This window comes from Pomacea canaliculata, linkage group LG12 (genome assembly GCF_003073045.1).
Source record: "Pomacea canaliculata isolate SZHN2017 linkage group LG12, ASM307304v1, whole genome shotgun sequence".
NCBI classification, from domain to species: domain Eukaryota; kingdom Metazoa; phylum Mollusca; class Gastropoda; order Architaenioglossa; family Ampullariidae; genus Pomacea; species Pomacea canaliculata.
The window spans coordinates 6113249-6137438 of NC_037601.1; the positions used below are offsets into that span (position 1 = coordinate 6113249).

Sequence of the window (24190 nt, forward strand, 5' to 3'; positions counted from 1 at the left end):
TCACAGGGACACCCCTGAACCTCACCAATGACAACAGAATCTCAGTATTCTTCCGGCATTCCGTCCAACTACAGGTTCTCCCGAGGCAGTAATACTTCTGACAGAGAATCCCTCGGGCATCGCTTCTGTCCACTTCATGTTGCGACAGTCTCGTCCTCCCATCATGTAACCTGAGTAGTCCTCACTGAGTTCACAGGCGCGTACAAGACAGGTTTCCAGGTGCCACTACACTGGTCTGTCTCTCAGTTTCCATGATTTCCACTTCTCTACAAAGAAAAATAAGAACAGCCACCTTTTGAATCTTGCCTGTAGTTACGCCTTGATTTTTTAAAAACTGTTTTCACATGAATTGCTATGATGATAATATTTTTAATTGAGTTTAAGACACCTTTCCTTCACATTCTGTACCCAAAAAAACCTTTTTAGAATTATGTCTGATATTAGAAAGTGGTGACCACTCTGCCACGCGTTGATTGGTCGGTCAGTAGTAAGGAAGGGCTCATGAACGATATCCTGAAAGTGCAGAAAAACAACAGAGGAAACACATGGTTCGTCTCTAGTAGTCTTTCACACTCCAGACTGGGTCCGTGGGCAAAGACAGAGACAGGCCCACGTGATGAAGGCAGGTCAGTGGTAACCATGTTAGTCTGATTGTTCGTTATTAGTTCTCTGTTATTAAAGGATTTGTAAGTTTAGCTGTGCTCCCTTTACCTGACTACTGGACCGCTGTCTTCATTCTCCCGCCTTCCATCGCTTTATTCTCATCTATCCAAGTCTCTCTTTCTTTACTTCTGCATGCCTCCTTCCTTCAAACACCCCCACACACACACACACACACTCCACCACCACTACCCCTTGCTCGAAGACAAAGGGAAAGAATGTTGAATAAATTTCAACTTAGGACAGCTATATTCATTAGAAAAAAAAAATAATTACAATCATCTGTAAGTCCACGTGTTTTATTTAACTACTTCTCTTTCTTGTGTACAGCACCTGTGCCAATGATGTCTGAAATGTTAAGCCAGGTATGCCTAAACTTTTAGAAAACTGAATCAGAAAAATGTTTCCACCTGTTCAAGCCTAGTGGTTTTTCATTCCATTAATTCTAGAACTTTACTACGTTATTTATACATAGCTTTAGTCAGCAACTTTAGTACACCTCAGAAACTGTACTGTTGCTTGCATGAGCCAGATATACACCACAATGTTATAATAATAACTGATAGTGCGCCAGGTTTTAGCCAGAAGTGACAACACAAACACATGAATATACGCACACGAATGGGAGTGAATCAGGGTGTGCCTTCAGCTATTTTGGGACAGCAAACTTACAAAATATGAACTGTGAACACAGTACAAACTACGTTACATTATCATAACACATAACAAATATTCTGGTGTCAAATAAAGATCAGAAAGCACGCTGTACAGGGTCAGCACTGCAAAGTATTTTTCTTGTTTTTTGACGAAGTTAATCCCGAATATTTAGTGGGCTTTATCTTGAAATTTAAATTTGGTATGCCAGTCTTGCTATAGGAATTTGTCGCACAATACACACTGAACAAACTGTGTCCATCTTTGTGCTGTTACCAAAGACAAGGCTAACGAAAGCAAAGTCTTACCTGTGGTCTAGAGACGGCGACGTCCCCCGCCTTAGACATCGGGCTAGGGGAGGTCAGCCATGCACGTTTTTGATTAGTGCCGATTACGGAGTTATCTAATTTCAGTATTTTTATTTTCTATTGATGCTTATTTATTTTGTAAATCTGATGTTTATGGAGTCACCGGATGTAAGGCATACTCCACTTTGGGAGTTTTGTCACACTTACAACACTTACAATAGCTAGTATATATAAATGTGACCTTTCGACTTGCACATTTAAAACGCGCATATAGCTTTAAATTTTTTAAATAACATTTATTCACATAAATCTTACACATCCAAACACGTCTAAACAAGGATGTAATCTATTCACATCTCACGCAAATCAACCACAGAAATCATTGCAGGCGCCTTGGATCCCTTGTGTCATCGGCTAGCTGCACAATAATTATTATTATTCTTTCATGAAGAAATTATGTTAATATTATATATACTAAGAGATATTTCAAGAAATGTATTTTATATTTAATAACCATTTAATACATTATAACATTTGTTTATTTTTAGACATAAACAAAAACTTTACACTCAACATACAAAATAGCACTTACTTGAGCTTTTAACATGTATCCACACACCTTTTCAGCAACTAGACGTTAGGGGACTGGTTATGTCAATCATTTATTGGATTTATTATGTTATTATTTATTATATTAGCTCTGTAACTAAATTCTATCTCATGAATTTATATGTTTGTATTCTAATTCCAACAATAAATGTCCTGCATACTTAAAATGTTCGCCCGTTGTCTGTCGTCACCTCGTTCACACGAAACTCTTGACAAATGGTGAACCACTGCTGTAAGACTGTATTTTTGCCCGTCTAGTGAACATAGGCCGCAACCACAATTCAAGGGAAACAACTCTGTATTAAAAGCACTAGGTGCTGGGATATGATTAAAGTGAGGTAAGCTCCCCTTGATACTTCGGCGTCTTCTTTGTTAATATGGAAGTTCTTTCTGTGTAGTTCGTAAAATCTATTGTCTCTGTCCATTGTCTCTTCAATATTGTACGCTCTCATGCGCAAAACTATCTTCCGTCCTGTTAATATCTCTGGCTTTCTTTCTTTGTCTTATTTCTCCCTATCTGCTCTAAATGTCTCTAATCACATGCAAGCACTGTACCACAAACTGGGAAGTGGATACTAAAGTGGTTAGCCTTTGAACCCAAAGTCGTATTAGTTCAATTCCCGTCTATCGCACAACGACCTTCCCTCGAAGTGGCTGTCAAGAATGTTTAGGCAAAGATAAATGATTGAGAGGGTGGGATTGGCACCTCTCTAACAAAATGTTGGCCCTTGAAGAATGTGGTCTTTGACACCTCATACCCTAATGACCTTTTCTTTAAAAAAAAACAAAATAGGTTTAGTGGACGACTTCATCCTTTTTGTATTTTTCTTTTCCCCATATTTCATATAATTATTTATGACTTTCATTTTTTTCAGGAGTATTTTTTATTATTATTTCTTTCAACACTGTTTTCGCGAAATGTCACTTTACATTAATATTTCGTTTATTTAAATTAAAAATAAGCCAAAATGTTTTATTTTATCGGTTATATTAAACTGTGCTTCAAAAACTATATAAGGCGATAAACAGCCTTCTATAGTCTGTCATCCAGAAAATACTTATCCTTAGTTACCAGTAGAAATTATGAATGGTTGTTTCCCTTAGCTCAATATATGACTGAGCTAGTTCACTCCCTTTCACGACACGTGTCGCTTGACTAGGTTGTCGGGCGGTTGTCTATTCCTGACACGTCTTGATACCAATTCGCATGATTTGAGATGAAAACAATCACAAATTTTTTTAGTCTCCTATTCTATGTAGATCATTTTCACTGAATAAGACATTTTTAATGCACACATTTTTCTTTATTGATTGTGACTATTAGGTATGTAAGTATTAAGTCTAAACTTACGATGCATCTTTTCAGAACGACGACCGTGAAACTGTCCCGAGCATGATCGTGGATAACGTGTCTGTAATTTACTTTGTGTATGAGTGGGAGTGTGTTGTAGGAGTGCGCGTATGTCTGTTATGTGTGAATATTCCTGTCACTTTGCTCTCACATATTTCGAGTTCTTGTCTGATAGTCTCCCCTGGAAACACAGCTATTTCTTTATCCCGCATTTACTAAGGTGTTTGCTTTTATTCTAGTTGCACCAACATTATTATTTTGGATTCCTGTTAAATTATTTCAGTTTTATATTTTCTTTTTGAAAAAATATAGGTTTCTTTTGTGTTTTTATTATTTAAACTGCTTTCTTCATTCTTAGTTGTATAAACACACAGGTGGAGTGTTTTGTTTTCTTTTGTTTTGTTTTTGATCTTGTAATAATTTTGTCTCATTTGGTCGTTTAAGTTAGCGGAATCAAGCGATCCCTGTGAATTTGCTCATCTCCACGGCTACACATAGTATAGCAGGGTATGCCGCAACATGAACTGTTTTGGAGCAGGGTATGGTGTCTTTACTGTAACTGGACAACGATCCTCTACAAAATGGCGACTAAGAGATGCTGTCTTTTCTCAGCGCCATCTTGAGCCCTGCAATTGTCACAAGTGTATGCGAGCATGCAGCCCGTTTCCTGTACCACTTCTGTTTGTAGAACTATATTTTTGTATTTTGGAATAAGGTGAATAATTCTAGTTGTCTTGAAAAGGTTCCTTCAAAAGGCACTTTAAAAAAAAATTCAAGTCACAATTCATTCAAGCAAATAAGAAAAGCTCCGTGGCGATTGCAAATGGAAGAAGCAAAATGAGGATCACTACAGGGAAGTCTTTTTAAACTAAAAGCTACACCTCCCACCCCATGCACAAGAAGCAATGGCAGGGAGGAACACCACTCACCCTGTCATTGGAAGTCCTGTTCACATGCATTCAGTGTGTGTGTGTTTCTCTTTTCTCATCCCTACACAGCTCTGTGACCCACTGTCTGAAGCCGAGAACGTTATAGGGTCGCCGTGTTTCACCTCTTCTGTTTATCAATTAGAGAGACTGTGAATGCTCCCAAGGATCAACCCGACTGTGAAAACCACTGTTTATGCGGTCCTTTGATGATCTAATGTCGATTATTTTCTTTTCTCAGTGTTCGTGTTGTCAGCAAATACAAACTCCAGTTCGCTCTCTTGTGTTGTAAATATTGACACTCATCGCCGTATGGGGTCGACAGTCACGTGGCCTTTTAGTGGAGCCATTTCCAGTCACTCGCTAAGTTGTTTGTCGGCAGTACTCCGTGTTACCACCTCGACAACCTGCAGAGTAAAAACATCGTCACGTTCAGGTGCTGTCCGTGTTGTCTTAGGCCAGAGACAATATTGTCTTTGCTTGGGCGGAGTGCGCGAGAGGAGCTGCACTATTCTACTGCCCCCAGGACACGGGTCAGAAAACCTTGGACCTGCCTGGAGGAAGGGCCAAGCTACGGCTTCCTCCGAGTTAACTCACCTTTCTACCTTTGAATTAGCCGACAACGTAACAACCTCTGTCCGACTGTACTTACCGTTTGCCTGACGGTCAGGTGGAAATGAGACCGCGACCGGTACAAAGATTGCTGGGCGATGTTTGTTTGTAAATAACACGACTATCAGTCCAAGGGCGTTTCCATCCAACACTACCTCACCATTGTTTCCCCTCTTCCTCTCTCGGACTTTACTGACTCACTTCTCAAACAATTTACAGGAAAACAATACCTGTTGCTGTCAATACACTCTGCGAGTAACTACCAGAACCTGGCCTCAAACATCTTGCTAGCACCCCGAGGTCTAAAACATGTAATTACATCCCTTTGAAATTACATTTTCCATTATACACAGGTAAGTGTGATGGACAAAGTCATTTGACTCGATTTCTTTCCAGCAGCATGACTTGCTCTGCGGGTCACATGATCTGAGAGTCCAGACCTGGAGGACTGACATCTTTGTTGTGCTGATTCGATTCTCACTAAAACAAACCCCTTTTTCATTTCTCCGTCAAAAATGCTAGTAAAGTCAAAATATTTAATGGTGTTCTTGGCTTTCGACATGCACTTGATGCTCTGTTGGAGAAAGTGCTACGCCCTGCATTGTTGTCCTCAGCGTGTGACCACAACAGCTAAACACCAAGTTTTAGGAAGGGCGTCGACTTTTCTTCTGACATCTACGACAGGAAAAAGTTGCCCTGGTCGTCAGGCGCGCTTATGAAGGGTCTCGCAATACTTGACCGCCATTTCGTGTTTCATGAGAGAGAGAAAAATGCACTTTTTTAGATCAACGACAATGCACAGAGAGAAAGAAGGGTGGGAAGCAAAGAAATGTTTATGTGTATAAGATAATCAATCCTTAATTACTTAATCCTTTCCACCAGAGCAATGACTATCTATTTTTTATTGAGGACTCCGCCTGGCAAAAGATTGCATTGGATTTTGGTTTTACTTATTTTAATTATTACAAATCTTGTGACAATTGATGAACTTTTTATGCAAAACGCAGAAGTTTTTCCTGTTAGAAAGGAAAGAACTTAAACACCCATTAGCAAAGTGCTTCATAAGAGAAAAATGAAATAAAAATTCGTTGTAGTACAATTGGTACAAATTTATATTTTATGGCATATATAATCGAAAAATAATGTTCATTTTCATGTGACGATGAAGTCAAGGATCATACAAGTAAATAACTTCTCGTTAAAAAAAAAAAAAAAAAAAAACACCCGTGAGGTTTTGGAGGCATAAGAAGTTCTATGATTTCAGCTCTGGGAATTACTAATCCAATATTGAACAACTACAGCATCAACAGTCTTGTACCAACAGACTTATGCGAAGACACCTGTTGCCCTTTGTTCTCAGACCCATCAGTCCCCCAGCTGCTTCCCGAACGACTGCGTGAAAGCGGATACACAACGTGTTACGCATGACTGGCTTTTTACACAGGTCAAATATTTTGGTACCTGACCTTTGATTTTGGAAAGGTGGTTCAGTTTGGAAACGTTAGATCTGAAATGGTTAAAGTGATATTTTCACACACTCTCGCTTCATTTTATCTCGAGAATGTTTTGCCGCTGGACAAGACGTCAAGGCTTGTAGCAGGACTGACATTATGGACTGTAAACTACCAACTATGTTATGATTCTAGGCAAGTGTGCTAAAATCATTAAATTACGATTAAATTAATTTTTTTGGTGATAAGCGATTTGCTATTGCTAACAATAATTTCTTGTTTAACTAGCATGTTTGTTCTTTTTAATACAAAGGTTACAGTCTAGCGCTTTCATTAAGGAATTTCCAAACAATTGACTGGGTTTTTTTAAAATCATCATACACGGCTCACGATCAAGCCTTTCATGGACCATACACGTAAAAAAAAATTATTTTAACATTTCTTTTAATCGTCGTCATCATCATTGTGTGGATATTTCTCTCTCTCTCTCTCTCTCCCTCTCAGCATTCATATTTAATGTATGCAACTGACAAAAGTGTCTCTTTTAATAAAAGTGAATAAAGCGATTTTTGTTAGGCCAGATCAGTGTAAATGCTAAATCCTTTAATTTGGTTTAGAATTTCCTGATGAGAGGTTCCAAATTTTTAAAAAAAACAAAATTAATTTAACTGGACAGCATGAGAATCACGGCAAATATTTTTTCGCTCTTCTTTCTTTCTTCCTTTCTTTCTTTCTTAATTTCTTTCAATCTTCATTCACACACGGACAAGGACACGCGCGCACGCACACACCCCATGCACACACACACACAAGATCACTGTGACAGTTGCCACACACACCTGTGCTGTAAGTGTACACCGTGCTGACTGTACCATGTCTGCAGCACGGCACTAGGTGCACACAGAGCTGTTGGCACACGCCCTCGTCTGTCAGCACCACAGACCATGTGTCCTCTCGTCTTTGTACATCCCTCGTTCACTCTTCTCTCGTTGAAGCGTTGTGTCCACGAGTTCTTCCCGGGCACACACAGGTGTGATTTGTCCACTTCATCTACTGCGGGGTGAGCATGAGGTGCTGAACACACTACCCTCGTCATGACAACACTCAGTCAAGTCACAACATCCCTTGATTTTGTGTATATTATATTTATTTGTGGCTTCAATTTTTATTGTATTTTTTACCCTAGCACCTGTTTTTTGTTGTTGCTGCTGTTATTACTGCTGCTACTGCGATAAATAATGAACACACTCATTTCTTATTGCGAGTAGTTGGTGACAAAGATTCTGGCCGAAGTTACACAAAAGACAATTTTCACAAATTCATACTGTCTGATATATCATCAGTGACTGTTTTTATTTTCCCGGGTTGGCGCAGGGTGGTGGAAGAGGCGAGGAAGGGGATGCTTTACCTGTGTATACCTGGGCACATCTAGATACGATTGGGACTACCTGGACAGCATTCAGCCTCTTCATAATCCGAGTCACTGACTAAAAAGAGGTTAAACGAAGGACGATCAACTATAAGCGGCCTACATCTTCAAATAGCAGACAGCATCAAAAATAAAAATAATAATCTTCACAGGAAGATATTTTTCTGTAAGAGAGGAAGTTTTTTCCCTAAGATATCCATCTCTGATAAAAATAATACTACCATTAAAAAAAGAAGGAAAACTCTGACATTATCTTGTGGTTGGCAGATAAGGCTAGCTGGCGCTCAGTAAGTGGTGCGAAACATCAAGGCGCGAGTTTCTTGGCCACGCCCCTTTCGCTTCAGCGCTGGCGCTGAGACTCCGCCCCCTCGAGCAAACAGTGTTCCTTCGACAGCGATCAGAAAATAAACAAGTTTCCTGTGTTGTGCAGCCAGGCCAGTCAGAAACTTTCCTCGGCTCTTATCGGCGGGTAGGAAACGTCACTGGCATTCCTAACGATAGCAGCACCCACAGACCTCGAAACTCGGCCAACGGGGTCAGAGGTCGTCAGAGTTGTGAATGTGAGGAGCCGTTGCGCATGTCTCTCAGCAATAACAAATAAGTATGTGGATGCCTGTGGTTTTATACACACGTGTTAATGACGAGGGGGAGCTGTCTACAGACAGCGAGGGTCGCCGTGGTTGTCAGTCTTTTAAATTCTTACAATAGTTGTCACGGAAACAGCAGAAATAAGGCGTTCGCATGCAGTGAACAGAATCCTTTCAGAAACAGCGATGATGTAAATTGTAAAACATCGGAGAGTTCAACCGTTCGACTTCTTCTTTGTGAAGATTCTGGTCAGAATTCGCTATCGTAACAAAAATTAATAAAATCATAAAAACTAAAACTTGTCAAAACATCGATAAAAATGTTCAGATAACAGATCTCAGTCAAGCCATTTTTAAAATTTATATCAAGCAATAAAAATAAGTATTTCGTAAGCTAACACAGATAGGTATAGTGGACGTGCATGACATACTATAAACAAAGGGAAGTCCCACATAAAGTACTGCCCTATAAATAGACTGAAACTCTCAGAAAGTACTATAACATAATTAAAGGGAAGTTTCCATAACAAATAAAACTGTTTGAATTGAGTGAAGTTAGAAATCTTATTCTTTCTAATACCAGTCAGTTCTTGGGATGAATGTTTGTATCATCTTTTCCATTCGCAAGTCCCCACAATTTTTTTAACTCCTTTCTGGTCCCTAAAACATGCGGTAAATTTATGATGGGAAAGAAGCATACGGATGCAATCCACCATAGGGCAAGGCTGCGTGAGTGTTCGTATCTTCGTTACATAAATAAACGACCCGGTGAAATTTATGGCCACAGCATGTATGGGAACGAGGGAGAGGAACCGCATGCAACACCGCCTGTGTCTTCACGGTCTGCGAGAGGAACTGAACACTTTGCGTGAGGTTCCAAATAAGAACACCTCGCTGGGGCTGAAACGAGCGACATTTATAGTCACAGTTCCAAATATTTAGAAGCAGCATCAGTTCAGGACCAGTCACCTGTGAGTTGACATGCGCAGTAACACAGTATTCTTGCAGATCACGAAGCCACTCTCACGCCGACACTAAGCCACGAGTTATCTCTCACTCATGCTTGGTCTGAACAGAACTCACACAACTGACTGGGATGTTCATTCAGTCGTATTCTCCTAAGCATGTTGGGATTTGTGGATATATATATATAAGTTTTTATTTTTCTAAGCGCTTATCCCAGCTTTCCTCTAATGGCATCCGTGACGTCATTCGTCTTCTTCTCGACATGAGTGGTTACACTTACACTTACAAGGCAAGCAATGAACTTCATCATCGTCATCGTCATCGTCGTCGCCGTCGTCGGTATTAGTAGTTAACCGCGCTCATCCCATAAGATGGATGTCGATTCGGAATGAAAGGTTTACTCAAGAAACGTTTCCTGACTCAGTCTGGACACTGAAGAAAGATTCTCATTGAGGATGGTGTGACGTGGAGTTATTTTCCAACAGGTCTGTCCCACGGCTGGTGCTAGGAATACGCGGGGCCTCGGGGGCCCTAGGCGAATATCAGATGCGGGGCCTTTAGCTGTAGTAAGCTATATACAGTACCAAGGAATCTCCTTTCGCGGGGCCCCCTTAGGTGCGGGGCCTGGGGCGTCACCCCTCCTCGCTCCTTCCCCACCCTCCTTAGGGCCGGCTCTTTCTATCCTGAGGTTTGAACGCAAGGCTTACAGGCCGTGAGAATTGCTAGTTTTGTTTGAATCCTAGGTCCTTTTCACTCTCTCTCTCCCTCCCTCCACCTTCGCTCTCTCTTTCGCTTGTTTGATTTTCCTTACTACTATTGCCAACTAATTAGAATATTTTGGTTCAACCTAAGATTTGGTATTTACTGCCTTTCCAGAAGTATCTGAAGTTTGGCCTATTTCATGAAAGGATGGATAGCTGTTTGTGATTTATTCCTGCAAGCTTTAATAACCTTTTACAAACTTTGCAACTGATTCTTGAAAGATTTTTGGGATCTTTACTTGACTTGACCAGACATGCTGGCATTTTGTTGCCGTACCTACCAACACGTTTATGAAATGCTGCTGCAGTGCAAAATATATCTTGCATTTTTTATCATGATTTGGATAATTTTCTTCCCTTTTGATAAGTTTGATTTCATTTTATAGTCGTCTCACAGATTAACAATTTTTAGCCACTATTTACAAAGATGGGAACTTCAACCTCGTGGACAGCAGCTTTCGTGTGCGGCAGTTCTACCCCACAGACTCCACCAATCATTCGCAGCCACTCGATTTTCACCTGTAAGATCCGCAAGCCCTCCCACGATGAGTCTGCTCGCACCGCCATCTTGCAAGTGATTAAAACCGTCGCTGTTTGATAATCTCCCCTTATCTGCCACTTCGTCATTGCGGCATTTGTTGAGAGACGGCCTGCAGAACTATTCTCCTCCTCATGTATTATTCGAGATGCCAACGTGAATACTGCCTCCAGACCCTAACCCCTATCCACCCAAAACTTCCAAGAAAAAAAAATTAAGACTGTTCGGGTTTCGATGCGGCGAAATTCCACACTGCCGCACTTGGTAACTGCAACAACAAGCGCATTCATTCCCAGAAGGCATCAGTAAGAGGCGGACACAGCAGCAGTTTCCTTGTGTGCCTAAGTTATCAGAAATGATCTTTATTCGCCCGCCATAGTTTATTTGTCTACACCTGGTCTGGGCGTCGTGTGTGGCGCGCTACACGAGCGCCGAGTTGAAAGCTTGTAATCAGTCCGGCGGCCATGTTTTCTTCAGCGTGTCGGCGATCCTCCGCTTATGTCGGCCGTTAGATAAAGTGGACACAAATACAAACTGTCACGGGAACAACTGGCCGGGGAGTCCCGTTACTGTCGACGGCCACAAAATACTGGAATCTCTGGCAGAGTCTGGTGATAGTCTTCCTCTCCTGTAAACCCGTTGTTCCGCCGTTAAAAACATACACGACAAACGCTGACGTCAGAGGATCGTACACAACTTCCTTGTAAGGAAAAGATGAGGTAAGGGAGAGAACTGAAAGATTAGATGAAGGTGCTGGGTCTGTCTTTATTATTTTTTTTTCTAAATATGGTTTGAAATGGATAAAGCCACCTGGATTCTACTTGTACTTACCGGATGCTGCTTCGATTTTCACTTGAGTGCTTGTCGTGGTGAGAGAGGGAGGGGTTTACAGAGAGAGAGAAGGGAAAGAGACGAGAGGAGAAAGAGAGCAGACGGCAGAAAGGAAGAGAAAGGTCACTGGAGAATGCACCCCAATTTTTATTTTATTATTGAAAGCTCACGGCATTTTGGAGATATGAAAATAACACGTGGGTCTTTCCTAAACACTAAGTACGTACATACAAATAGAATGTTTTATTTTAAAATTACAGCAAGTGTGAGCATCTTTGGAAACATGACGAGGATCGAGTAAACAAGAAATTCGCTTACTTTACATGCTTACTAAATGTATGCAGTCAGGGAGGATGTGTGGCTATCTGATCATCTGTTTGTCTACCTTGGTCTCCCTCACTCCCCTCGATCTCACACTCACGCACACACCCACTGTATGTCTTTCTCTATCTTTCTCTCTCTCTCTCTCACACACATATATATATATTCATCGTAGTATGTCTTTCTCTATCTTTCTCTCTCTCTCTCACACACACACACATATATATATTCATGTTTCTCGCATGTCGACTTCTATTTTGCTGTGCGTGTTTGTAAGTATGCGCACATATAAACAAACAAGTAGACAAGCAGCCAGGAAGACATCACACACAGACACACACACGTATATATATATACACACACACATGTCCTCCCAGTTCTTCAATCTAGTAAACTGAGGGACAGATAACAATTTATGAACTCTCGTGTGCTTTTAAGTTCATCTTTACCGGATTCAGTTGCACCTAAACTTTATTTGAAATCCCATATCTGGAATCGACAGGAAATTAGAATTTACTCATTCCTTTGAAATGGGCTGTAAAAATAACCAAACGGAACGTTCTTGCAAACAAACCCTGACGAGAACCTTTGAGAATCCGCTGGAGTCGGAGGGTTTCGAACAAGACGCAAAGTTCTCTGTGCGCTTATCTGTCCTTTAAGAAAAGCCTGTTTGTGTTTGTTTACGCGCGCGTGTACCTAACAGGCGTTTAATTTTGCAAACTTTCTCATGTCACTGATAAAATCCCGCTAGACAAAACACAGTGCCTCAAAACAAACCCGCCACCCTGAATCCACATAAATCTCCCACGGGAGACGTACGAGTTCTGTCCCCTTGTGTTTGGACTTGCTCGCTTGCGTGCAATATTCTTTGCTATCATGCCTCAGCTTCCCGTGATAGTCACTCTTTTGTACGGCTGAGCGAAGGGAAAGAAATCGCAAAAGAATATGGCTGCCATTTGGTCAAAAAAAGCTGTGATGGACGCAAAGTGCCGGAGGTGGAAATGAAAGCATTTGTCTTCGTGCCATCTATGGCGGTGCACGCTACTATTTAAAGCATTGCATAGGACTAGGCTTTTATTATTGATGATAGACATTAGATAAGTTCCTAGTAAAATATATTTATATTTGATGGTTTTTTAACTGATGCAAACTTGTATTGTGTAAGTTTTTTAAGTAGGGAAAATGCCTTGTTTAAATAAATTGATGTGTGCCACTATTGATATAAATAATATGTTTTCCTTGTATTTAGAACATCATACAGGAATTTACTTGATCAAAAGGGTCGCAAAGGTCAATAGTCTACTGTCTACTGGTTGCTTTGTAAGAAGTATGATGACAGATGCGGCGAACCATAAGATTATTCTAATCCTCCGAGGTTACAGCGGACGATTCCCCCACACTCCAACTCCTGCACCCCACCCCTCCACCAACCCCTTTTCTTCCAATCCATGAAAACAGCCGTCAAATGTCTGACGCGAGCGGCTCCGATACTGTGCCGAGCCCACCCGTATCAGTTCATCGCTCCATCCTTCCTTCTGAGAGGCTTGGTCCACACGCCGGTGTGTAGACGGAGAAGGAGGCCTGCACAAAATGCGCACCCGGTTATGTCATTACACATAGGTAACACACTTTCTGCTAGGAATTCTTTTCTTTTTCAGTCTTTCTTTCTTGAAATCAGGAATGTTAGAATATATCACTTACCAATGTTGTATTATTAAAATAATATTATTAATGATGATAGGGATATCTAATACTCGTTTTATATTTTCTACTCTTCCTGTTATGTTTACGATACGACTGTTTCCATGCTAGGACTAGTACACGACTCCTGTCTGTGGACCTCATAGGTTTCTGTCCACCATGGCATTCTGAAAAACACGTACATATCCACATACAAACACGTGCACACCTGCTTACCTGCATAGTCGCCCTCACCCACGAATCAAAGTAAAATAATAATAATGAATGCAGAATTTGTGAAGCGCAGACTCACACTCCTAAGGAGCATGCTCTTTGCGAAATAACGAAACATGGACAGCATACGAGGGAGAAGAAAAAACAAATAGCATCTGAGCTATGAAAGAATAAAAAACACGAAAATAAAATGCAAAGAGCAAAAAGGTACGTTGGTCGGAAACTTTGACCTCTCACACTGCACGTGCAAGTGTGCGGACTTTTAAAGAAACCTAAAACCATATAGTGACCACTCTACACTTAGGAGTCCTCCGCCCACGCCTAGCCATCTGGAACCTGTGGAACCCGAGGAACCTGTGGAACCTGTGGTGAGGGCGTCACTACCCGCCCCGCACGCCACGCGCTGTGCCGCACACCTCGCGGATAGACACCACGTGCTGGCCTCGCCGCACCGGAGTCGAAATACATTAAGTCACCGTTTATGAAAAAACGGTATGGCACATTATCGCTTGTTTTTGGTAAAAGGGTGGTCAATAACAGATCTCCGAATTTCAAAATAAACGGCGGCGCGCTCCTCCTGGGTGGGCGGAATAATTGTTAGCAGTGTTTTATAAACATTTCACTCGTTCTCCGCAAGGCGCCAGTAGCGCGTTTGCGCGTGCGGCTGGAAGAAGAGGGGGTTGTGGGATAGGAGGCTGACGAGGTGTGAGAGGGAGGGAGCGAGGGGATGCGAGGGGAGGTGGAAGTTAAGAGCACCTAGTATATCAAGCTTACAGAGCTTCAGCCAGGCTGGGGGAGTTCGGCCTCTCCGTTCTAGGACGGCAGAATTTCAAAAGGTTCTTTCTACTTTCTGTCATTTTATCTGCATTTTATTGGTTGCATCGAAATCAAAAGAGGCAGTCAGCTATCTAGATACGAAAAAAAGACAACTGTGACCGTTGACCACAGAGAGGCTCCGTACTGAAAGACCTGGGGAGTGAGAGAGAGAAGTTTCCTTTCGTGCGCGCGAGTGTTTGTGTTTGTGTGTGTGTGAGTCCTAGATTCATCACATGCGTCATTGTTTACCAAAAACACTTGTCACCAACACGAGGGATCGAGGTCGTGAACTTCACATTGTGTACATCACACTGTACACGTCACTCACCTCACCACACGGGTCACAGGGTCAGAGGTTCTCTACACTCTACAGGCTTCTATACCACCGTCTGAGTACACGTGAGGTCTCGAGCTCTCGTGACGTGTGTTCTACAAAGTGTGAGAGATGCTTTTAATCTGCAAGGGAGGAAACATTTTTGCCAATAAAGATTGACAGAGAACACCAGTGCCTGGGTAACGAGTACGCGTGTCTTTCGTTCATTCATTCGTTTTCTGCCCATGAGCTTGACAGAGACGAGTGTAGACAAGTGCTCACGTACTCATGGGAGGTTTGCACTGCACTGAGTGGACTGTAAGTAATGGATTAGTATACAGTTCATTTATGAGAGTCCAAAGCACATCAACGCAGTGGAGTACTGAAAAGGCTAATTGCAATAAGTACGGATTCCAAAATTCGATATTTCAATGTCTTTTAAAACTTTAAATATATTTACAAAAACCTTGTTGAAGTTTCAAAAGTGATCTTAACACTCACCTTCGTGAACATCCCCACTAGTTCGTGTTTCCTTTTTCAATAATCTCCCCCACCACCTCCCCAATCAATCTTCCATCCTCTCTTTCCTGTGTTTTTGTAGTTTGCAAACTGTTCTAGAGAGTAAGAATCTGAAACATTATTAATTTTGTCATTTATAACACATATATCTTAACTAAATTTTTCTCCACCAAAAAATAAACTGAAAATTTGATATTTTGTTCACAAAGAAAAAGAAAATCGTTCCAGAATCTTTCTGAATCAAAACGTGTCTGGTAAAAAAAAAAAGTTCTTGCTCCAGAAAAATGAAACCAAGTCTGAAGATTTTTAATATTACGCCGAAGATGACAAAGGTTGAAATAATGGTATAGTAACAAGAATATAAAGCGTGTGCGTTTGTGTGTTCCTGCTTGTTTGTGCGTGTGTGCATGTTCGTGAGTGTGTGTGTAAGGGGGAGGATAGCACTCTCACACATGACCACACATGCACGTGCAAGCAAGCAAGCACGAGACAGTAGACTACATGGTGAAGTAGTTCTGCCCCAGGTGTTCATAGCCAAGGAAGAGTTGAGGCGAGCTATCCCGATGTTGCCGAGCCTTACCTTTCAGAGTTTAACTTATGTCTCAGTGCAGGAAGGAGTGCGGTGTTCTTCATCCAACAATACAAAGGACAGATGGAGGGATGGGTGAAAAGAAAACGTAGCAGGCCACGCCATGTGTACGACATGAGACACGCAAGATCAGTAAACCAAGTGTCTCTGTGTTTGTGTGCGTGCGCGCGCGTGCAGGTTATTCTAGCTTGTGTTTGTGGCTGTGGGTGGATACAGGAAGGCAACTTTCAGCTCACGTTTCAAGCACGCGCTCTGCTTGTTAACGATCCGCCTCTCTGAACTTTGAACTCAAAGCCTGTGTCTTACACGGCTGAGGTGTAAGATTGCATCCACAATGCCGATCGCGAAAGCAAAAACAACGAAAAAGCTTTGCAATGCTTTCACACAAGCAGCCCCGAGTTTCGCTACACAAACTCCTCCGGTGAGCTTTTCTCACAACAAACTATTCCGAGAAAATGTGCTTCGACGACAAACAGACAGGTCATGTCACTAGGCCCCGCCTTTCCCTCTAAGCTCCGCCCCCGTGCATGCGTAATCCGCTTGCGTAGACCTCGGCGTCCTAATTGGCGGAAGTGAGGTCTTCAGGCCGGGTACGGGGGAGACGAACTTACAATGGTCCCCGGCCCGCGGTTGATGTGAAAGTTAATTGTGCAGATGAAAGAGAAGTGCGGGGGAGTGGGAACATGAGAGAGAGAGAGGTGAGCGAGAGGCAGGCTGCGGTTACTTGGTCGTCGTCGTCGTGCTTCAAGAGGTCGACACAGAGAGACACTGCCGCCAAGTGTGTGCAGCTGGCCGCAGTCGTCCGCTGATGTACTTACACGCTGCGTGTGGAGGATATTGTTGTTGTTGTGTTGTCGCTACTTCCGTGATGATACTACACCCAGACAACCAGTCACACTCGTCACGCTTGATCAGGAGGTGAGTTACACCTGGTGTTAACTGTGTAGTCCAATGTAATATTCTTCGACATGGTATCTTCGTGTTAAAAAATATATACATTTTACTGATTTTTTTTATCGTAAACTAAATTAAAGTTTTAAGTGTGATTTTATGACCAATTATGTAAGTTATTGAGAAATACACATAAATTATTTTATAACAATTATATGGCGTTCAGCCGGAAAGCCTGTGTCTATAGAGGTGTATAGATATGTCTAGGTGTATACTCTATAAAAGAACAGAGATGTAGTATGAAAAGGTCCAAACAGCAGAGTTAAGCAAACCTTATCTGCTCTAATTGCTCTATCAATGTAAGCATAACTTTTTCTCTTTTCATTAAAGGTTCCTGCGACACCTGTTAGGTCCAAGATTCGTTTCTCGACTATTCCCCATTTTACCCGTCACTCGCACTTAAAACTAAGAATGATGAACAGTCCGGACAACTTTCTGCCTTACTTGACCGGTCTGAGGACTGCCCCAGCCTTCTACTCCCACCCGTATAACCCTGCCACCCACCCGTACGGCGTGTGGAGCTACGCACAGGCTGGTCTGGACCTGAACCGTGCCTACGCCCTCCGGATGATGGAGGAAATCCAGCGGAGAGAGCAGCCTCAGAAACCTCCCTACTCCTACATCGCGCTCATTGCCATGGCAATCAAGCACGCCCCAGACCGGAAGGTAACCCTGAATGGTATCTACCAGTTCATCATGGAGAGGTTCCCGTACTACCTGGAGAACAAGCAAGGATGGCAGAATTCTATCAGACACAACCTCTCGCTAAACGACTGTTTCATTAAGGTAAGCCAGAAACTTCTCTACTGTCTGGTCCCTGCTCCTCACGGGCCGCAGTCCGATATCTTCTAAACCACTGTCTTCCCTCGTATTTTCTGCCATCTGCTATTTCAGATGGACGAATAAAAAGGTTTTGAGGCGGCATTGCAAATGTATCAAATCGTTTGTACTACATATCCTGGACAAAGGATAGTACAGAAAACTTGTTCGTATTTATATTCGACCTGTCTTTGCCTTTCTCTCCGTTCTTTCTTTTCTGTTCTGTGTTCGTGTCTAGCTGTTCTCCATCTACATTAGTCTGACTGCCCTTCCATTGTACAAACCCCTTCGACACTCTAAAAAAGTTCGTCAAAATCATTGTCGCATCTTGACAGCCACGACCTGGGGACTGTACATGAAACTAGGGAGCCCTTTCTTTGTAATATTTTTATATACACCACTCCGACATAGGTCACCACTCTATTTCTATCTATATCACTCTAGTTCTGTGTCACTACTTTATTTCTACTCCTTTTAAGAGTGGTCGTGATGAGATAAAGGCGACGTGCCAGACGACAGAAAGAAGGAAAGAAAAAAAAGTAACGCAAAATGTAAGAAAGACACAAAGAAACTACAGCAGCCAAAAAAAGAGGAGAAAATTTGTTTAGAACTTCTTTAATCAGAATTTTAAATATAAACAAATTTTTAATCGAAATATGCTCAGCCAAAAAAATATGTCTATAAATCTCTCTGCAGTGTTTGTAATGTTAAATTCATTTATTAGTGTTTTCCATTATATCGGATAAAATTCTACGACTTTTGTCCATCGGCTGTTGACCTCCGCTCTCTCTTTTTTTTTCTTTTTTTTTCTATATTTCATTTATCTTTCACATTTTCCATCGTCCGCACCACGGAGCGACTCAGTGGTCTCCACGATTGCATCTTTCTTTGAAAAAGTGGATTTTGAAGCAGTCTCATTGTACGAGCACAAAAAAACTTTACATAAATTATTTCTTTTGGAATGTGTGTGTGAGAGTGTGTGTTTTAGGAGGGAGGTACAGGTCATTTGTAGCCTTTCCCTCTTTTCTTTTCCTTCACGCATTCCCTCCTCCCTTTAATAAAAAAAATAAATTCTTGCCATTTCTACAAGTTGTATGTCCTAACTTTGTAACTGAGGGACATCTCCATCTACATCGCGGATTATGAGTTTTGACACTCTCTCACACCTCACCTGACACTGATCGGATTACGCGAGAAGCCGCGTCTAACCTGTTCTTAGTGTAGGTGACAAGTTGCTACAGGTAGCCACAGGACTGTCCGGCAGTTGATGCACGTGCAACGCTCCCCTGAACTCGAAGATTAGTGTCATGAACGACCGGCAGTGTTACGAGGTTAGTCGTCTGCAGGTCATCGCCATGTCTGCCAGTAGGTGGAGCTGGCGATTAACGCTCACTGCGGAGTACAGGGAGGGCGATGATTAGTCCATTATAATCCACTTGTCACAATGATCCCCATCCCACTATTTCTACAAAATTTATTTTGCTGCCAGCTTCGCGGAGGAGGAGGGCGGGGGGCGATGGTCGTTCACCTGTAATTTCACGGATCAGCAAGTTTTCGCGTCTGTCGTGTCAACAGGTGCATGTCCAGGCTGTAAAGTGGTGGCGGGCGTCAACCTGAGATAAAAGCACTCAGAGGAGGAGAGTAGCCCTGGTCACTCCCCACTGCGCTAAGCTACGCTCTGGCTACCACGCTGACCACTAGTCCCTTTCCCTCCCACCCCTTCCATTATGTTCTTGTTCCTTTGTCCATTTTATCACACATTCCAATGGACTGAAAGACGCACTTGTTGAGGAATACTCCAAAACGGTTCTTTCTATGTATAATTATATAATAAGAATGTTTCGACCTGACAAAAACTATCGTTTCCAGAGTTTAAAAATTTGGAATAACAAAAGGATGGCAAGGGTAGAGTCGCAAACGGTATGAGGTAAGACAGCAGTCCCTGACAATGAAATAGCAATAATTGTATTCTAGTGTGGCATCTTAATCCTGTTCTCATCTCTAGTATTCAGTTTTATTATAGCATCATAATACTGTTTTAACCCGGGTATCGCGCACCTTCAAAATACAAGACTTAATCAACCGCCATTAGTGACTCGCTTCATCTCTCGCATCCTTAGCATCGCACAGCCTTCAAATACAACTGACATCGCGTACACCTGATATTGGGTACATTTGTATCACACATCCTTTGTATTTTTGTTTTGTTTTATATTCTCTGTATAATATATTTATCTTTTTTTTTTTTTAAATAATCAAAGATGAATATTCTTTGGAACAATTGATAGCAACTTCCTTATTTATTTAACCTCAAGAAAGAATAATATCGTTTACTTATTGATTGACAGAAAGACCCAAAAATAAGTTTATTATAAACGTATTAAAGGATTTTATAGACTAGGAAAATAGCAGCTGTACTAACAGTATGGCCAACATGATTGCTAACATGCACATTCAAAGCAGCTTATGTGGTTTTTTTTTTAAAAGAAATATGATTTAAACTACAATGCATTCTTATTGTTTCTTTGTGGTACACTGCTTCTTTTTGTGTTTATGGTACATGTACATTGTTTGCTTGTAAAGCATGCATGTTGTTTGTTATGGAGGCCACGAGATACAACAGGCTCAATGATTACACTATTGGGGAAGAAATAAAAACTCTTGTCTTCCCCACACACACTCACATTTATTAGTCAGTATCATTTCATAGTTTTACAGAGTCTTTAATAAAGATATTTAATTAATCGTTGCACGTGATCTGTAATGGAGACATTTTAATTTTCTTTTTACAGGTTCCCAGAGAGAAAGGCAAGCCAGGAAAAGGTAACTACTGGACTCTAGACCCAGAATGTGAGGAGATGTTTGAGAACGGAAATTATCGCCGACGAAAACGCAGAGTCAAGGTGCACGGGAAGTCGACTGAGTTGCTTTCCCACCTCAAGAAAGACGGCGCAATGGATCATGGGAATGACGTAACAGGAAGCAAAGCAGACGACAGCGGTCGCAACGACGCGGCCAGCTGTGACCTCATGCCGCAGGAGCACTTGTCCGCGGCCTCCTTTTCGTCTGACGACAGCACAGGCTTTGCAGACGACGTAAAAATGGACCACAGTCACGTCTGCATGGAGGACATCAGCGACGACGACAGCGGCAACGACATCGACGTTGACATGGACAGCGTGGCTGCGGCTGCTGCTGCGCAGGTGGTTGCAGCAGTGACGGCGGAGGTGAGAGGCAAGGGTGTGACGACAGACAGTCAGGGAAGCGGGTCCGTGGAGCTCCCTAAAGACTTGTTAAGGTCCAAGAAGCTGGTACTGCGGTGCGACGATGGTGAGGGTCAGAAGGAAAATGGATGGATTGAAGGCAAGGAGAAGGGAGACAGTTTGTCTCGTAGGGTGGCGTGCAACAGTCGGCCATCTTGTGAGGACGACAACAGCGGCAGCAGTGGAGGAAGCGCTGGCGGCCCGTCTTTAAGTGAGACTCGCAATGTCCGAGGACAAGACAGACGCCGAAACACGAATCCCTTTTCTATCGACAGTCTCATCGGCAACGCTGACTTCCGCTCCCCAGGAAACAAGGAGAAAAAGGATGAGAGCAGCGATAAGAAGCCAGACAGCAGAGCAGCGGCGATGAAAACAGAGAAAAAGCCGGATATATTCGACAAGATTCCCAGTCCCCCACCAAAGGTCATCGACCTCAAAAGAAATGCCCTCGACATGTCCCTCTCCCTCACACCTCGCTTCCTCGACCCTCACCTGCAAGCTAACATCTACGGGAGCATGACCCCGACGGCACCACTCCACCAGCTCATCTATTCTTCTCCCCGGATAGGAGGAGGGTTTACTGGCAGGTACCCTCAGTCCTTCGCCTTCTCCACGGGTGGAAGCCTCTCCTACGGAGCGGGGCCCGGACTGGAGCAGAATCCTCTCAGCATCTCGTTTCCTTTCCACAGGGCGGGTGGATCGAGTCTGTCACACACAAGTCCATGAAAGTTCCTGTGGATATCGTCCGTAAAGGTTCTGTGAACATCGTGCTTAAAGGAGCATGTGAACACTATCCTCAAAACTTACTGTGAACACAGCTTCCTTTAAGCCTACTGAATAATGTTGATCACCCTGTGAAACAACTTATGAGCTCATCTTAAAAATGACATCGAAAAAACTAAATATCGCAAAAATTGCATTGTGGACAACATGACGGTTACCGGACAAAATTCAAATATTCGTTACTTACACTATTGATAAATCGCCTTTGTTACATTATGTTCATTCTTACTTCTGGATCCATGGTTTATATGTTTGTCTCAAAGTGATTTGCGAGAGAGAAGGAAAAATAAAAAAGGACAGACAAGAGACAGAAAACAGAATGAGGTGGAAAGGTGGAAAGGAGAGAGAAATAGAGAAGAGTTGTCTTACTTTGTGATAGCCGATAGCCTTATAATTCGTTTATCGAGTTCAAGTTCTTGGCCATCTTCATCAAACCGCAGTCATCGTGAGTTTACAGCAATAAAATCCAACATGTGATCTGTTCTGTCATCGTTTCTAGACTAATCTGCAGCTCTGTGTTAAGAGTACTTTGATGTTTCATCTTGTTTTAAAAGTGACTACACACTTGACACCAGGCTATTCTATTTATTTTAGAAGCTGGACCCCTTGCAAACATGTTTTTGCCCAAGATTAGTCATGATACTTTAAACTTGCATATTTGTGTATGTAACCTGAGTGGTTATGATATAAAGTGTAAGGGACAAAATTATTTGAAGAGATTACTGTTAATAAACGCGAGAAAAATCACCAGTTAAACGGGTGGCATCTTTTGTAGATGTGTCTGCGCATCATCGTTGTAAGTGTTGTAAGTTGTTCTCTGCGGTTAATAATTGTGGATTGTCACTAATACATTTAAATGCAGATCATCTTTGATAATTATAATTCTGGTTGTTAACGTTAATAGTCTTTGATGAGTGTGCATATGTATCATTACTAATCGGAGATATATATATATACTAGTTAATAATCGTTAATTAATCACCTTTAATAAAATAATTTTATATTCAAAAAAATATTTTGTATTGACAAGTGCCTTGCTATTGCCACTGTCGAAAAAGTATGTAAAAGTACTTTAGAATAAAATTGCAAAAGAGGCAGGTGGGGGAGGGAGAAGCAATGCTTCCAGCTGGTCGAAAATAACCTCTGACCTTTGTCTGCTGCTGACTTTGGTACTTGATGCGCATGTCTCTACAACGGGATTCTCGTGTATCCACGGCACTTGTAGCAGAAATCGTAGACTTCTGTGCTGTAAACAGCATTTCTCAGGCAAATTTCAGTGAAGTAATGAGATGAAGGCAGGTGATGGCTCGACAGGTGTCTGAGGTCACAGTGAGGTGGACACCCCGGGTGAGCGGGGAATTTACAGTAGAGATTTTGCTCGCATTTTATTAGCTTTGTGAGATGAGCATTTTTTAAACTGGTCTAAGACACCTCGGAGAATAGTGAACAGCTTTAAACACTCTGGTACTCAGCAAGATCCACTCGTGCAATTCTTACAGCTGCAGTAGTCTGCTACAAAATTGTAATGAGTTTTTGCTAACGATTTCCTAGAAACGCACACGGAGGTTGAGCTAAAGTCTAGCAACTGTCGCTACTAAAGGCCAGTGCGAAAGGTTGGATCAGATGCTAATGAGGTGTTGTCCGAGCAGTTTTCTAACATTTTCTTAGGGTTTAAATTTTTTCAGCCCGCTCTTGTGACAGACTTCAAAGTATTCACCACAACGCTAAGGGTTGTTCTAATCAGTTTGGGGTTTTTTGGGGGGTTTCTTTCAGTTTTTGTCTTTTGTAAAAATAGTGTCAACCTCTTTCCGCAACATTTGTCATTCTCTTTCAGGCTTTATCCTGCACTTCTTTTTTCCTTTAATCATGAATGGGTGTTTACAGCACCGAGCAGACGACTCGCAGAAGTGTCCGCTTCCGCAGGTTTTACAAGTCTCTTGTTGGGCCCATCATGATGTAAGTCTGCTAGAAGCAGACTTCACTCACGGCTTTGGAGTGACAGATCCAGTTGTTCAAGATGAAGTGCTTCAGGACACTCATCCGGACCTCCTACAGGGAGCGAAAGACGAACGACTTCGTCCGCAGCGTCGTCGCCTCCTCTGCTGGCTACAGTCAAACGGCAGAAGCCGGTGTGTCTCGGTCATGTACCCGACATGACATCTTACCAAAGACGGTCCTCTCCCAGCTGCATGTTAACCAGCAAAGGAATGTTGCATGAC

General features: G+C 42.2%; 1 protein-coding gene across 1 annotated transcript; it reads left to right on the top strand.

Moving 5' to 3' along the window:
- Positions 1 to 12209: 12209 nt before the first annotated feature.
- On the top strand, positions 12210 to 22832 carry LOC112553327. The gene is made up of 3 exons (XM_025220458.1): positions 12210 to 13624; positions 16810 to 17892; positions 20718 to 22832. Exons 2-3 carry the CDS (start codon positions 17518 to 17520, stop codon positions 21912 to 21914), a joined length of 1572 nt encoding a protein of 523 aa, XP_025076243.1. The 5' UTR covers positions 12210 to 13624; positions 16810 to 17517; the 3' UTR covers positions 21915 to 22832.
- Positions 22833 to 24190: the final 1358 nt, after the last annotated feature.